General features: G+C 35.9%; 1 protein-coding gene across 1 annotated transcript in view; it reads left to right on the top strand.

The window, feature by feature from the left end:
- The window catches only part of LOC145991634 (sodium-dependent phosphate transport protein 2B-like), a 55,781-nt gene extending 38,787 nt beyond the window's left edge, over positions 1 to 16,994 (top strand). Inside the window, exons 6-9 of the mRNA XM_083127699.1 lie at positions 7,935 to 8,053; positions 8,427 to 8,535; positions 12,672 to 12,800; positions 15,826 to 16,994. Of these exons, the coding sequence (XP_082983825.1) occupies positions 7,935 to 8,053; positions 8,427 to 8,535; positions 12,672 to 12,800; positions 15,826 to 16,571 (1,103 nt within the window). The 3' untranslated portion in view covers positions 16,572 to 16,994. The remainder of the gene's footprint in view (positions 1 to 7,934; positions 8,054 to 8,426; positions 8,536 to 12,671; positions 12,801 to 15,825) is intronic.
- Positions 16,995 to 17,573: the final 579 nt, after the last annotated feature.

The raw sequence follows: 17,573 nt of genomic DNA, 5'->3' as shown, positions 1-17,573 counted from the left end.
ATTGCAAAATTATGAATTAGTACTAGAAAAAAGTACACGTAACCCCCGCCCACATTCGAAAATAAAAAACTATTTGATTTGACTCTAAGCCAGAGATCCTGGGTTCGAATCTCGGATTGGCCATTTGTGTTCTTTGTGTGTGTTCCTTCATCTATTTTGTTGTACCAAAGGTGGCGGAAAAGCGAAGTAAAATAAACCAAATTGAGCAATCAATCAATGATTTGATTTCATTTTTGTTACTTAGCGTCGCTTTTTTGTCACATTTGGTTAATTGTGAAGATGATACGATGAAACTGATGAAGGGACGAGCACAGGGAACGCCCATGCCTGGGTCGGGGTTCGAACCCGGAACTCCTGGTGTCGTAGCATGCTGTGATAACCACTCCCCCACGCTTGGTTGATTTGGTGACAGGTAACAAAACACAACACACTTTTTTGTAGTTTCTTCAATGATATTCATTTGACTTTTTGAGTTCTGAGATACATTTTTCATTCCAAATTATTTCATTATTCACTGCAACACATAGGACAAGAATGCGCACTCATCACGGGTTCGAATCCTGGCCTGGATTGTTCATATGAGGTCCCTTCACCAATTTCATCATATCATCACTCAATCCTCATTTTTGCGATAACCAAATGTGGCAGAAAAGCGAAGTAAAATAAACCAAACCAACAACAATATGAACACGCGTTCTCTTGCACAAATAAATACATCCGTATTTATGACTGTTAGAGACAAAGAGTAGTATATTTAAATAAAACACTACTAAAACGAGAGTCAGAGAGAGCCTGAGCACATATTTGTAATTTAATCATTATATATTCCATATTTGAAAAAGAAAAAAAGAAAGAAAGCATAACATTATTGTCTGCACATAAAACGTTCCCATTTCATAAATAATAAAACTACATCCCATATTATACATACACACATATTGTACAAGGTGTAAAAGGTTGTGTAAATACAGAGAACATAAGTACTGCAGAAAATTTTACCCTGTGTTCTTTAGAGGATTTACAAAAAAATTATGAGAAACCAATCCCCTATCTGTCCTATAGGCGATAGACTGGAGGACCTGAAAGCCTGGGCTTTCAACCATTGCAGCGGGGGGCGGGGGACAAGGGAGTTAGAGGTAGAAATCTTCCTTTTCCTTGGGCCAGCCGTTTCTACCTGGAAACTGGTCTGGCGGAAGAAGAGCGAGCTAGGGTATCCAGTCAGCTTTGCCCGCGGAGAACACCGATGGACGAGAAGCGCGTGGAAAAGAAGGTGTTGCATATGAGCTGTGGTAGGTTTAACAAGACAATAAATATTGTGATTTGAATATAATTCGAGATGTGAGATTGATTGATCTATCTCTGCTAGACTAGCTACTCCTCAGTGCACGTCACTGTGTTTTACACGTTTTAAATTAATAATTAGTTAACAGTAATGCGAAGAAGATGGAAGAAGAAATAGAATTCTAAGAGATTTAGTCGTTTAACAGAATAAGGGATATTAATTTTTACACAACTTGATAAGCACAATGACGAATATTTACGTGAATTGATCGTGAAAATTTCTAGTAAAAAGTTACACAGAAAATGTCTCCTGTCCAACATGACTAATTGATATGTGAAATAGGGCACCAATATAAATATCTCACTGGAAAGGTGATATCTGCTTTACCAGAAGCTCTAAAGAAAAAACTTCAAACTTACCAGAAATCTTCAGACATGCTTGTAACTGAAATTCATCCTTCTGTCCTTCAACGCGAAATTTGCAAGTGAACTGAAGACCTCCCTTCTCTGACACTTGTTCTAGATTCAAATTCGGAATAGATTTTTTGTTTATTTTTTCATCCAGACTTCTGACTTCTGGTAGAAAAACTTCGCACCAACAATTTCTCCACACTGTTCATCGCGACAAATGCACAACTACTGAAAAAGCTTCACTTCACTTTTCCATGGAAAACGAAGTGTCATTTTATTGCTTCGGGGTTGCCAGACAATTTTGCCAAATTTTAAGAAATTTGTAGTTTAAAGGTTCCTGTAGCGACTCTTGGTGAGTTTAAATGACGAGTTTTTTATTTATTTAACATCCGCCTTGAAAAGAAATTGGAGAACTTTGTCATATTATCAGGAATTTTTTCAATCCAAATGTACTTTTCACTCAATTCAGAAAAAATACAATGCATATAGCTACACGATAATTTTGCGTGTAACAAGAATCTATAGCCGACTTCCGTCGCTAGCATACCGGATTACAAAGCCAGGGCTCCTGGGTTCGAATCCCGGCATGGGTATGTGTGTTCTTTGTGAGTGCCCCTCCATCAATTTCATTATACCATCATCACTCATCCTCATCGTCGTGATTACCGAAAAGTAGCAAAAAGCGACTATAAATAACGAAAATCATGCAAGAGTCTGTACTTTTTTCAGTTAGCGACATATTTCTTTCCTCGTTGGAAATTGCGTTATTTATTGCTCTACTCTTGTCATAAATGAATAAGATTATGGAATACAGAATATTTTTTTTCAACGGTTGGTAATTTTCTTTCTTACGTTAACTTCATTGCTTCTGGCAACTCTTCATTGTTTACCGTTCTCCGAAGAGAGAGCCAGTTTTGCCTAGGGGGTGGGTTTTGGACGACAAACCCTCCGTCCTCGCAGCCAGAGATCCCGCGTGTGTTATTCCATCAGTTTCCTCGCCTTTTACCCCTCGCAACCGCGACTGAGAATGCTCTACGTCTCGTAAAGTGGGAGGACGGCACCCCGCCAGATTTCTCTCGAAGTTCCGTATTCCCCCACACGGTGGCGTGCAAACTTTGCAATTGTCGCGGAAGAATGAATAAAGAACCGACTAACCAACGATCTATAAGCAATGGAATATTTGCAATTCAGACAATGTAAAAGCTAACATATAATTTTTTTTTTCTTTGTTCACTTGCGGTTGCACACGGCAGTGCGGCATCCGTATCGTCCTTATGACCGGCCGCCTCTGCTTTTAACAAGACTAACCCCATATGCTAATGAAATTATAGGGGATTATCAATGTGGATTTAAACGTAACAGATCAACTACAGATCAAATTTTTCACATCAGACAGACACTTGAAGAAAAGTGGGAATATAATCAAAATGTCCATGAGCTATTCATTGATTTCAAAAAAGCATATTATTCGGTCAAAAGAGATAAATTATATAATATATTAGTAGAGTTTGGAATACCTAAGAAGCTTGTTAGTATGATAAAATTATGCACTAGTGAAACAAAGTAAAATTCGTGTGGCTATGAATATGTCTGACAAATTTACAATTCATGATGGGTTAAAACAAGGAGATGCATTATCTCCATTGCTCTTTAATTTTGCCTTAGAATATGCTGTTAGGAAGGTAAAAGAAACTAAAGAAGGACTAAAATTAAATGGAGTTACTCAGTTGTTAGCATATGCAGATGATGTAGACTTACTGGGGGATGATGTGAATACAATTAAGAATAATGCTAAAATATTTTTCAAAACTGCTAAAGAGATAGGTTTGGAAGTTAACAAAGAGAAAACTAAATATATGCTTACAGGTCGAAACCAAGTGTTAGGTAATAATCAAAATCTAATTATTGATAACAACTCGTTTGAACCAGTTTCCAAATTCAAATACTTAGGAGTAATATTAACAAATGAAAATTATATTAAAGAGGAAATAAAAAGTAGGCTTAATTCAGGAAATGCATGTTACTTCTCTCTTCATAAACTTTTGTCTTCTCGTTTAATATCTAAGAAACTAAAAGTTAAAATATACAAAACAGTAATTTTGATTGTAGTATTATATGGGTGTGAAACTTGGTCCCTTACATTGAAAGAGGAACAAAAATTGAGAGTATTTGAAAATAAGATCCTTAGGAAAATCTTTGGACCTAAAAGGGATGAGGAGACAGGTGAGTGGAGAAGGTTACATAATTTAGAACTACATAATTTGTATTCATGTCCAGATATTATTAGAATAATTAAATCAAGAAGACTTAGGTGGGCAGGCCATGTGGCACGAATGGGAGAGGAAAGAGGAGTTTACAGGATTCTTGTTGGGAAACCTGATGGTAAGAGACCTGTAGGAAGGCCAAGACGAAGATGGAGGGACAACGTTGAGATGGACCTAAGGGAAATCGGTAGGGATGGAAAAGAGTATATAGAACTTGCTCAAGATAGGGAAAGATGGAAGGCCTGTGTTGCTGCAGCCATGAACCTTCGGGTTTAAGAAGGCTAGGGAGTTAGTTAGTTCTGGGATAATGGATAGGTTTATTTCTTAGCCTGTTCTGGTCTGGCCTCTCAATGAAATACTGTATCAACCTTTTCATTTTGCCTTAACCTACGTATTTCCTTATACATACAGATATGAAAGCCTACTTACACAATGATAATTGTAACAGTTACATTTTTAAAAAAAAAGAAAGTTCCTTTCTGAACAAAGTAATCATAACTCTGTTACTTTGAAGTAATAACCTTCCAAAAACAATACTCATGTCCATGTCTTCTTTCATCATATGTAGTACCAAACACTGTTTATTATTCAGTATAAAAAAGATTGCAATTGCGAAAGCTTTTTTCCTGGTTCCTAATTTGGTTGGTGCTTATTGAAAAGATGTAAGTAGTCTCTGCCATTTGACCTGAATAGTTTTTCTTCATTCTTCTTGCTTCCATGTGAAATGTGCACACTTTTTTGTAACCCCATGTTCCGGTCATAAGTCGAACTTTTGTTCAAAGGTAATGAAAAAAGAAAAATATTAATTTAGTTTTTGAAAAAAGTCACCCCCAAACCAAAAAATCGATTTTATCATATTTGTGTAGGCTTACATGAAGTTTATTGTTATAACCAGTGGCGTATACTGGGCCTAAGATCTGGGCTATCTCACTATGTCCCGTGGTCCTAGGCTATAAATAGAAATAAATTTACCAACTCCTAAGAAATCAGGTTGCCAACTCGGAGGAAATCAGGTTGCCAGCCCGTAGGAAATCAGGTTGCCAGCCCGTAGGAAATCAGGTTGCCAACTCCAGAATCAGCATTATCATCTATCTCACTGATATGAATAATAATATTTACAATTTCTGATAGATTTTTCTCCTGGATTTTATTCTCTAGTCTTCAGGCTTTACAGATACCCTAGCTAGCCTAGAATATACGCTCCTGGTTATAACATAACATACAAAATTACAAACTTTCAAGTACGAATAGCGTAATACATAATTATTATGTCTTGTTAGACAAAATAAATCTGAGCTGAAGTTTCTCCTTCATTTTTCAGACTTTTTGAGATCTTGAAGATGCTTGATTGCCCGTTCTGCAAACTGATTTGTTCTGGGAATTCTCAGTCTTGACGGTTCTTGATTCCAAAACTTTTTCACACAGTTGAATGCTTTTTCATGAACCTGCAAGCTGCTGCAAAGCTTCTTCCAGTTTATTTTGAGCAAACAGTCCCCTTCTTTCTTTCAAAGTTCACATTCATAGTGTTCGCAACAATCATCTTTATACTCTTCCATAAATTGTATTCGAGAACAGCTGTTACGAATCCTTTGACAACAGTATCTGCTTTTCAGTTTGGTAGATCTAGTGCTTCTAACTTAACTTCTCTTCATTAATTCTTCAACACTAGCACTTGATATTCTTGGTCATCAATACGTTTACCATCAAAATGCAACGAGCAGTTTTCTAAGTGTAGTGTTTTCTTCATTTCTTCTTAAAGTTTAACAGCTTCTTTAATGGTGGACCTGTAAATACCAGATTGCGAAGGTGTCTCAGTGTCGATCCCATCTTGAGATAACTGTCTGCAAATGGTTGCTGCTTTGCTGGTTAATAACTTTGAAGATGTTACTAATTTGGTTGCAGATTTAGTTTTGTTATATTTCTTCGTTGCCCTTGTAGACTGTTCATCTGAATTTTCGCACTCTTCCTATTCACTCTGTCTCTGATGTTTCGGAAGTTGATGTAGTAGTTGTTGTTGCTGTTGTTGAAGTAGGCTGCAAGGGCATTTTTCTCCTTTTGGATGAATGGATAGTTTTGGAACTCGCAGCCTTCCCAGTTGTATAGACAACATGTCCTTTGTTTCGATCTGTGCAGCCATTCACAATTTTCTCTTGTGATGTCAAAAACTTCATTTAATTGATTACATTTTCCTCATTTCACACATTCATCGTAGGTGTTCAGCACCTTTTTCAGTTATGCTTCTAAGACTTGAATTGATAAGATTGGGAAATTTAATTCCTTTCACCATAAACTTGTTACTTCTTGGGAGATTTTCTTTACACGTTCTTTCCTTCCTTTCATGGATGCTCCAAGGAACAGATAGCAACCAACAATTTGGATTTTGAGTGGTATCCTGCTGTAGTTTTCCAGTGATTGTTCTTCTAGTTGAACAATTCTTCTTTTCCTATGCGATTCTTGAAATCATACTAGATCCTTGGTCCAGATCATCTTGTTTTTTTCAGTGGTAGAAGCACTTTTCTTATAAGACATTATGATTACAAATGATACTTGGCGATTGGAAATATTGTGGAATAGCTCGTACAACTCGGTCAGGTCCACTACTGGGCCGCCTTATGATGTCTTCTTCCTTCTCCTCTATGTTCTCAGATGTCCTGCTATTGGTTGTCGCGGTTCAACGTATGCACCAGCACTGCCTACCGGCATCTTCCAATGCTACATTAAGACTACTCTGACTTGTGTGTCAGCAAGAGAGCATCATTAATCAGAACAAGAGATCTTTCAGAAAAACAATTGCCACTGTTCAATCAAGAAGCTTATATACTCTAAAGCAATGATTGTTCCAGAAAGTTCAAGAGACTTCTATTAAGTTCTAGAAAGTTTCCTGAAGTTCTAGAATACTTCAGAAAGCTCCATAAAGTACTAGAAGGCTCCAGAAAGTCATATTGCTACTACTTGCAAAATTAATATACTACTTATATATGATTTTAGAAATTTCGTGTTGGGGGTGACTTTTTTACAAAACTAAACAGAATTAAACCCTTTTTCATTAACTTTGAACAAAAGTTCATCGATTTATGACACAGGAAATCAATTATTCTACAAAAAATCATATCCCTAGTGCACACGTACATGAGATCACTTCACTCTACAAATTTAGTTTGAACTGATCAAATTGAGGCACAGGATATATGATTAGTGTAAGGTAAACTTTTGTAAAATAAAATTTGAGTTTGTGTTTACGGACATAACTAGAGAATCCACATTATACAGGGAGGCTTTAAGAGGGTTGATATTGGGAATGGAACTCCTGCTCTATGAAAGCTTTGTATTGGAAATCACACTAATTATTTCTAAGTGAGCATTGGAAAAAAAAGAAGTGTTAGTATTTTGTTATTCTTCTTCACATTCACATAGAGGAGAGTTGTGCATGTTTATCTGGGAAAGGTGTTGATTCATGCATACATGACCAGTCCATAGTCTTAAGATGAAAACAATCACTGCTTGAGGCCGTTTCAATTTGTGAAACCAAGCTTGTCTGATGGAAACTTCATGAACCACCTGTGTGTTGACATATTGTTTACATGATGTTTCCAGTTCCCAATGTTATTGTTTTGTTTTTTAACACATGGTAGCAAATCAGTGTAGATAGATAGGTAAGGTAGCTGTAAGGGAGAAATTAGTTCCCTGTCCCAGTCAGTGACATCCTGGTAAGATTTGTATCATGTGCGCCTGAATGTAGGCCAAGCTAACTTGCTGCCCATTGACTTTTAGTTGAATGGCTATTGAAAGCTCTTTTACAAGATATCTCATTCCATGCATGATGTATTTGTGATTTTTCATTTGTTCTCCAAATGGAATATGTTAATTGAGCCCATGCACTCAACCAAGTTGCAAATTTCTCAAAGATCTGTGCTGTTCCAAATTTTCTTTTGATGAGACAAACTAGTTTGAAGGAGATATTATGCTTGTTTATTTCAGGGTATTTGTATGAACTGACGGAAGCAATCTTAGGTGGAACTGAATGGTCATCTGATTCCAGTGGTGATATTGAAATCCTTGGTACCATTACAGATGGTTTTGTAGCTTTAATTGTACAGGTAAGTAATTGATCCATATTTTGAGTAGATTGAAATTTGATCCATACATTATGTTATGAAAGAAATATCACCATAAGTCACCAAGAAAATTCAAAGTGCATGTAAAAAAATCAAAGATGAGGATGAGTGATGATATGATGAAATTGATGAAGGGACACTTGCAAAGAACACCCATCCCTAGGCTGGGATTTGAACCTGGGACCTCTGGCATCTGTGCTTACCACTCCACCACGGAGGTCGGCTTAAAAAAAAAATGAAATTTAATGTTTTGAGTAAATGACTTAATAAACTTTACATTTATTATCTAATCTGTACTCATTCTAAATAAAAGCTTTTCTTTGTGTAATACATGATATTTTTCTGTTAATTGCAGATTGACAGTGCTGTACTGGAAGGCTGGTCCTTAAATAAAGAAGAGTATAAAAATGCTTCCCTGCTTAAGGTGTGGTGTCCAATTGGAGATACAACGGAGCTAGAGAGATGTAGGTATTACAATTGCTTAGTGCTAAATTTCATAAATTATGGGAATTTTGTTACACTATTGCTTTTTGCAGTTCACTTTAGAACAGTGACTCCCAAAATGAACAATAATGCCTTGAAGGATATGGTGAAAATCAATTTATAAAGTAACATTTTTGCATACTCAAAATATTTTGCATTGAACTTCAATTGCTTTATATTGTCAGTGTAAGGAAATTTTATCAGTAGTAACGATAATTTTGATATAAAGTAGCAAATATTTAATTCAAACTTGATTTGCATATTCATTGCCTTAAAGAATGTGACCATATACAGCTGATTTGTTCTTGTCCTAGAACAAGAAACCGTATCAATCCCTAAGATTGTATATTTATTTTTATTAAAGTCTCTCTGAACGCTTCACGTTGACCAGGGCATTCACTTGTTTTTCTCAGTTGTCTCAACCTCTGAGGCATGTTTACAATGCATTGTGTTGTGCCATGCAAACCTCCTGAGCATTCAGGAAACAGTAATACTTCTGGTTATAGAGTCAGCGGTTTGCATGGTAGCAATTAAATAACACGATTCGGCATAGAGGAAGAGCTGGATGGCCTAGTAATATAGAGGTGGGACAAGCTGAGAGGGGACTGACTTTTGGGATTGAGTGGAGAGAGACGAGGTGGTCAGCAAGGCAGTAGGTCAGAAGTGGAACGACGCTCTGGTCGACGAATTGGAGAAGCTTACAGAGGACTTTGCATATTTGATTCAGCTAAAGACTTCAGATAGACAGGTAATTATCCTAACACCCAGCCATGATTCAGGTTCAACGGTTCACAAAGCCCAACGAGTGACCATTGTCTTTTCTGTAGTTAAGTTCCTTAGTGTGATTTTGTACCTTTCGCATTGCCAAGCGTTAACTCGTAATGCCAATGACGAGTGGTCTCATCAAGAGGATGAATGATGAGTAGTTTACATCACCCCAGCAATTAATTGCATAAACAACTGGTTCAGATCCCCTCATTCTTTAGAATGACACGAAACTACATACTTAAATAGGATATAAAATCAATATGCAGGAGATTTTGCTATTATATAGGGTGTACACAAAAGAATGGTGCATTTCAAAAGTTAATAACAAATTTATTTCTCACCTTACACGGGTACAACATACACTGCCGTCAGTTTCTAAAATGGCGTGCTCTGGTTTGAGGTGTCCAGATCTGCGATTACAGTGAAGCATGAGTTTAGTGCATAGTTTTAGAAAGATGCACCATACGAGAATAACATAACCAGGTGGTACCTAGAGTTTGTGGAAACTGGATTCTTGTGTAAAGGCAAGAGTCCTGGCCAACCTCGTGTGTCTGACAACATTTATAGAGTGTGTGAGGCATTTCAGTATAGTTCCTCCAAGTCAGTGACTAGAGGAACTTGAAGCAGGGTGCCCCAATGGAGTATCAATTATGACGATTACATTCTACAACTGGATGGAGCTCCCCCTTCCCCTGCCCCAATTTTCACAGGAAAGTATGAATGATTTTCAATGGTGTTCTTCCACAGCCCTGGCTCAGATATGTGGCAAATGGAGACAAAAAACCTTCTCCCCTGGCCACCCTGTTCGACGGATCTTACACCATGTGATTTCATTCTTTGGGGGCTTGTTTAAGGTAGTGTTTATGTATCACCATTGCCCATGTCCATCCATGAACTTTGTGATCAGATGATGCATGCACTGCAGGCCATTACAGCGGACATGCTACCCAAAGTCTGGGGTGAGTTTGATTACTGTGTGTATGTGGGTAGCATTACCCAGGTTGAATACACTGAAGAATTGTAATTAACGCATAAGAAACTTGGACATGTTGTGCCCATGTAACATGAGAAATAATTGTTTTATTAACGTTTGAAAACACACCATTCTTTTGTGTAACAAAGTGTCATAAATATAAGATATGATTATTAATAGAAATATGTCCTGCACCATGGTCATGCAGTCTAAGACATCAGGCTATGGATGCATGCTAGTTCAAGTCTCCTGGAGGGGAGAGTAACAACTTTTCATCCATTCAGCCAGGGTATGGAACTAGTGGCCACCCACCATCGTGAGCAGGGGTGCCCATCCCCTCATCGAAATCATGTAATGTGTCCCTCTCAAATCATATCATGCATCCCTTCCAAAATTATATCATTCACATCCTGAAACCATATCGTAATCCCCACGAAGTATTTAATTAAGACAATGTGTCTACCAAAATTAACTTTTTTCTTGGCTTTACTGAACATACTTGATCTGCCCCTCCTCCTTAAACAGGGGTGCCCATCACTTAAGACTACCAATAGAATCATTCATCATAATTCCTCCAAAATAGTTTGGATGAATACGTAATATTTGATGTATATTTGAATGAAATACCATGTTAAATTGTCCATATCTTTTAATTGTTCAATTTTCAAAAAAACTTAAAGCTAGCACACTGATTGTTTAAATGTACTAAATTAAATTATGTAAATATGCACATAAATAGTGTTTGTGAGTTGGTTTATAAAACTCACAATATGAGTATTTAACACAAATTGTTACTCAACTTAAGATGAAGATAAAAAATTCAACCTTGGCAAACCAAATAACATGCTCCAGCCATATGACCGATTCAATTATTGTTTCACGAGACATTACAGAACCCTAGCTAGAAATTCTTAAGCTCAGGACGATAAATTAATATGGTTCCTCTTTCAAAGATCTCCCCCCTCCCTACTTTCTTGGGGTAAATATAATTATTGTAGTAACCCATAACATTAATTACGTGGATTTTATTTTCAGTGCAAATTTAACCTGTTATAGTGAAATTTTCATATGACAAGAAGTTAGAAATTCAGATTCGATATATTTTTGTTCCAAATGATGCACCTGCATTAAGCAGTAAACCAACACTAAGCATTATATTATAAGAAGTGATGTTATTAATGAATATCGAGAATATCTCTTATGTCTTCTAACACAGCTATAGTATAAAACTTCACATTCACCTCAGCATACACACATTCTCGCAACCCATTATTGTGAAAGAAGCAAGTAAGAAAATGTTTACATCCATTTCTTTGCAGACTTTCAAGAATATTAATTTAATGGGGTGTCAGTAGTTTCCTAGGATTCAGAGATAGTTACTCTTTTCCATCTTCTCTTTTGGAACGTTCAGGGTCAAAAACGTGTGGATACCATATCGCTAAATACAGTCTCCAAAATTTAATGTTCGAACTATCTCTCTGCACTACAGAAATCCCTTGACAATTTAAGATTTAACACTTTATCAAAAGCTTCCCATCTTCCCCTTTAAATTTAATACTCAATCCTACCACCGAAATTTCCATGCAAATTTAAGACTTACTGTTGATACTGAAGAGAGCCTCCTCCAAAAAATTAATTCTCAGTCTCCACACCAGAATTTCTACAACAGTCTAAGACAATAGATATACATAAGAATAGGATACCCCCTCAATTTAATGCTCAATCTCCCTCTAACTAAAATACCCGCCATAATCTAAGACCTAGACTTGGATACAACCTTTAATTCAGAATCCCCTCAGAACCCACATGTCAATTAAGGCCTAATATTTAAGAGTTGGATATTTCTCCCCCATCCTCCCTTCGATAATACCCTTCAACTTTTTTTTCTTCATTTAATGAATTAAATATGGTGCATTTGAGGTGTAAAATTTTTACATATGTTTTAGAAAAATATATAAATGTTGAATTTTATATTATTTAAAGGGAACCCCCCCAAAAAAAAATCTCGATGGCACAGCCTGTACCATAATCCCTCCTTGTGGGCACCCCTGATCATGAGGAAATTGGGGAGATACAAATGAGTAGGGTATCAAAGTCGTGAAAAACTACAACAATGACTGGGGGTTTGTCATGCTGACCACACTTCACCTGATAACTGGTTGGATGATTGCCCACCTCTGTTGAGGCATGTGGAGGGAGGCCGGCAGTCACTCACTCAGTCAGTAGGTAGGCCCTGGCCCTCAAGGGCTGGTGCACCACCGGTTTTATTAATATAACTATATAATTAGTAAAATTAATGTCAAATGGATTGATAAATTGATATGAAGTTGTAAATTTCACCCCTGCTATGTATACTCATATTTGAAATCCTTTCAGGTGATTCCCTTTTCTCACTGATGGATTTAGGGGACACTGTTTCCGGTGCAATTTTGATGGTGTTTTCATTAGTTGTACTCTGTGGCTGTCTTCTGTTGCTGGTGAAGCTTCTTAATTCTATGTTGCAAGGTAAGCTCCTACTCAAATTTAATTTGTTGGGTTCAAAAAGACGACTGACGAGAAATATAACTTTTGTTGACACTATAAATTCTTTAACTAGTTACATTTTTATTGTATTCTGGTTAATCTTGTGTTTAAACTTTAAAGCAAAAAATGTAGGTGAGTGATGAATTTATGAAATAAACGAGTTAGCATACTACGATAACCACTATGCTACAGAGACCAGTATAAATATATATCTTTGTACATTTCTAGAGTTTGGAACTTCAAAAAAAGCTTAAATAGATAAGTAATAGAAGAATACAGTTAGATCAAATTATAATGAGGCTGATAAGGTCAGCGTCCTTAACTCCTTGATTCTCAGTTGTGAAATTGTGTTTGATACTAGGCACCTGAAATATTTGACTTTTTTCTTCTAAAAAGTGCAAATTTCCTTATTTATAATTTCCAGTTTGCACATCAAATTTTGATTATCAAATTTACCATTATTATTTATCATTGTCAATGAATTACAAAATGTCTGTCTCTACAAAAGAGAACATGAAGATTACAAATTGTTGCACTTTTCGAATAGAAGTGAATAAAAGATTTGACACAAGAAACTATCCTATGCCATGTACTAAAAAATGCATTATTATTCACTGTATATTTATAAACATCATACTGATTATTTTATAGCAGGTAATGTTTCTCCAACTTCTCATTTGTATCTTCAGATGCAATTGAGTAGAAATAAAATATTATTAAAAATAATGAATAAAATAAATTTAACAACTCTAAAAAATAAATTAATTAAAAAGCCTTGTTCATCTTTCACAAAAGTCACTGGCGGATTTAGTTCCAAGAGGCTCTGGCTCCTCTGTCCTCCTCCCCGCTTCATAATTCTCAAGATGTTGGAAGTGTGTTAAGTCCAGAAAACTTTGTTTGATTTACAACTGTTGGCACAAATGTATTTGGTTTCTGCTACTTATCTTAGTATGCACAATGCTATACAAATGCCTACAAACACAGTAACTTAAATCTTAGATGAAGGTGAGGAGGGATTGTTTACTTTTCTCACAATATGAAAAACCTCATAGTTTTAGACTACATGCCCTTTGCACAACTACCCAATAAATATGTTGTCACTGAAAATCTACCAGAATTTCATAGTAGATATATAGAGTAGGTGTCTACCAATAGGGTTGTCATTCCATGTCAAATCAACAATATTTTTGAACCTTTAGGATTTTCTGTTTATTCATTGTACCTATCAAGACGACATAAACTGCAACATTTCAGATTATTTGGGCTCTTGGTTTTTGAGTTATTGACTTTCAACCATTTCAACAGCTACTCAGCTTATAGTTATGGTTATAACATGACAGTCAACAAATTTAGCAAATTTCACACGCATTACAATACGAAAAAAGTAATTTCATAGGAACCCATTAATGTCCCATTATGAAATTTTGTACACAAATATTCAATTGATGTCTTCAAAACATATATTTTTTTTTTCAAAAAAATTAAAAGGGATGTTATTGATATTTTCAAAAAATCTTTTTAACGAGATTTGAAAAAATATAAAATTCACGTAGCACAGTCATGTTGCATTTCAAATTAAAGCTCATTAAAAGCAGGAGAGAATGGCACCAATTTGAGTTCTCTAGGTCAGTTTTTATCTTGCAGCTGTTTTAAAGATATAAAAATGTCATCAAATTTTGGGATATTTGTTTTTATGAAAGTCAATAACTCAAAAACAGAGCCTAAAAATTCTGAAATTTGCAATTGTACCAAAAATTATCAATTTCTGAGATGTCAACGTTCAGACCAATGTTTGATTTGACATGGAATGACCCAATAGTAAAATAGCCATATCAATTACAAATGCTGGTGACAAACACACAGTTTGTCAAATAGTGGAACACATTAATGTGAAGTACAGTGTGTGTCACTGAGGAAAGGGATTTAGATTCTACAGAACATGGAAAAATGATGGCAAATGTACATTGTACAATATTTTTATGCTCCTAATTATACAAAATCATTTAATATGTGAAAAGTATTAATAATTTTTCACACATTAATTATTTATTTTAAAGACATTTGTAGTGATAAGATGTTTCAGAAATATTTTAGTTCTCACTTACAACATCTAGAAATAAGAGTGTTTCGTTATGCAATGTGGCTTCAAAAAGTGTCCAAAAACACTGTACAAGGCTAATGTGAGATTTTGCTAGCCACCCCCTCGTAGTAGTCCTTAGGAGTTCTGCCCTTGGAACTTCATAGTGTTCCCTCTAAATTTAAGAGAATAACAGCAGTCATGTGGTTTCAATTCAAAAACTGCTACACTGTGAAGGCTGCATGGAGTTGCTGCATTTTGTGTGTTTGTCTTCCATGATCTCACAGATGCTTCAGCAGGCTGAACCTTTTCCTTGTGGAAAGTATTCCTGCAGAAGAAGTAATGTGTGGTTGAAACACAAATTCAACAGATTTCTTACCTGCTGTACTTCTGGGGGGGCATTGTGAGTATTTCTTAGTCATGTTTGAAATTCCATACCATTAACATTTTTTGCCTAAAATATGATCATTACATGCTTTTCTGAATGTTATTGGTCCAGAAAGTTTTTGGTATAGCCTTGCATTGTTTCTTACTCTTTCATAGCTTTTATGTGGCACTTTACACTCCAAAATCCCTCATATTGATATATCAGTCTGTTTCTTGAGTGTGAAATTGAATACTGTTATGTGAAGAAAACAGGTTAAAACTTATTTACCTTGTCATTTTAATAAGTCACTGACTCATCAATGCACAGTCCAAGACCTCCAATAGATGGTACTGTGTGTATTATACATGTCAATAAGTTTTTGGTGGAGATCTGTATAAACTGACTAATGAATGTCAAACACTTAAATATAATGCAATGCAAGGTGGGCGAAACACAGGCAGGGGTTGTAATGTGAAATTACTATTATAATTCACAAGTAGACAATAAATATAATCTGTAACTTGCAACAATGCACCCAAATTTAGAATAAACTCTCTTTTCAGGCAAAATGGCACCAATAATAAAAAACACAATCAATGCTGATATCCCGCATGCCAAATGGCTAACAGGATACATATCTCTGCTTGTGGGTGGAGTGGTTACCTTCCTAGTCCAATCCAGCTCAGTCTTCACATCGGCACTGACTCCTTTGGTTGGCATGGGGATAATCTCCGTCGAGCGGATGTACCCTCTCACATTGGGATCCAACATTGGAACCACTACCACCAGTTTGCTAGCAGCTTTGGCAGTCGACGGCGACAGGCTCAAGCCATCAATTCAAATAGCACTGTGCCATCTCTTTTTCAACGTAACAGGAATACTCTTATTTTACCCAGTACCTTTTATGAGATTTCCAATTGTTCTTGCAAAGAAACTTGGTGACATAACTGCAAAGTATCGTTGGTTTGCCATGTTTTATCTCATCTTTATGTTCTTCCTTATTCCTGGCTTTGTGGTGGGAATTTCTGTTGCAGGAGATTTGTATCTTTTATGCATTGGTATTCCAATCATTGCCATTCTTATATTAATCATTATCATTAATATAATTCAGAAAAAGAGCCCAAAGGTGCTTCCACAATTCCTCCGAACTTGGAGCTGGCTACCAGAATGGATGCACAGTCTCAAACCACTCGATAGACTCCTCTCCAAGCTTGCTTGTTGTTCATGTTGCCAACAAAAGAATGCGATAGACTCCATGGAAAGTGGAGATGGAGTTGATAATCCAGCATTCACTTTATCAACAACATGACAAGATCATGTTGACAAAAGAAAATTGTCTATCTTCCAGAACCTAGGTGCCAGGTTTCTCTAGGTGAATGGATAATTTCTTCTGCAAAAAAAATACATCCTATTTTTGCGGTAAATCCATTTGTATCACTTACAGTACATGCAAGCTGTTATTAACCCTAAGCCAAGTAAAATCACAAGATTGTTGATGTACAAACATTGACATGCTAATCAGGAACATTATTTTTACACTGATTTTTATTTATTAATGAATATATTTTTAATATTTTGCACAGTAAAGCAATGTTTTTATACAGTATTTTAGATGTAAGCTTACTTTTAAAGAACATTTTAAATATAATGTATATAATATGTGTGAAACTTTAAAAAATTCTTATGTTCATATATTCAAGGCACATTCGAAGCTGTACATTTGTAAATTCTTATAAATAAATATTTCTAATATAAATGTAGGCTTTAATATCTCCATGTGATGTGTGTGTGTGTGTGTGTGTGGGGGGGGGGGTATAAATGAAAATTCACTTTCAATAAAAAGGATGTCTATTATGTATACAAAAGTAAATTTGATTTTAGTTTTTCAATAAGAGATCTGTACTAATGAACAAAAAGTTATAAAGAAAATTTGTTCACATTAATATCCTTTTACACTTTGCAAAATATTGTTGGTGATTCATGACACTGTGTGGATATGTATCCACATACATACAGAATTGTTTGTTGGTGTATGTCACATAAATCTTCAAATGCCTGCCTGTATTATGAAAGCACGAATATTTCAGATGATGAGAATGGCAGAGGTAATTCCTTTATGGAACACCTAAATAAATAAATAATCATCCACGATCAGCACCACGCTCTGGCCACCTTTACTCCCCAGGGTTGCCCCCAGGTAGCCATTGATATGAGGTTGGGTGGGTCCCACAGCATATAATAACATAAAATAATTAAATTTGAAAATGGCATACCTTCTTTCAATATTTTTCGAATGCCAAACTAATTCACA

This window comes from Lepisma saccharinum, chromosome 1, assembly GCF_977018435.1.
Source record: "Lepisma saccharinum chromosome 1, izLepSacc3.1, whole genome shotgun sequence".
NCBI lineage: Eukaryota > Metazoa > Arthropoda > Insecta > Zygentoma > Lepismatidae > Lepisma > Lepisma saccharinum.
Note: the sequence above shows the minus strand (reverse complement) of the source record. Positions and strands in the feature narration are given on the sequence as shown.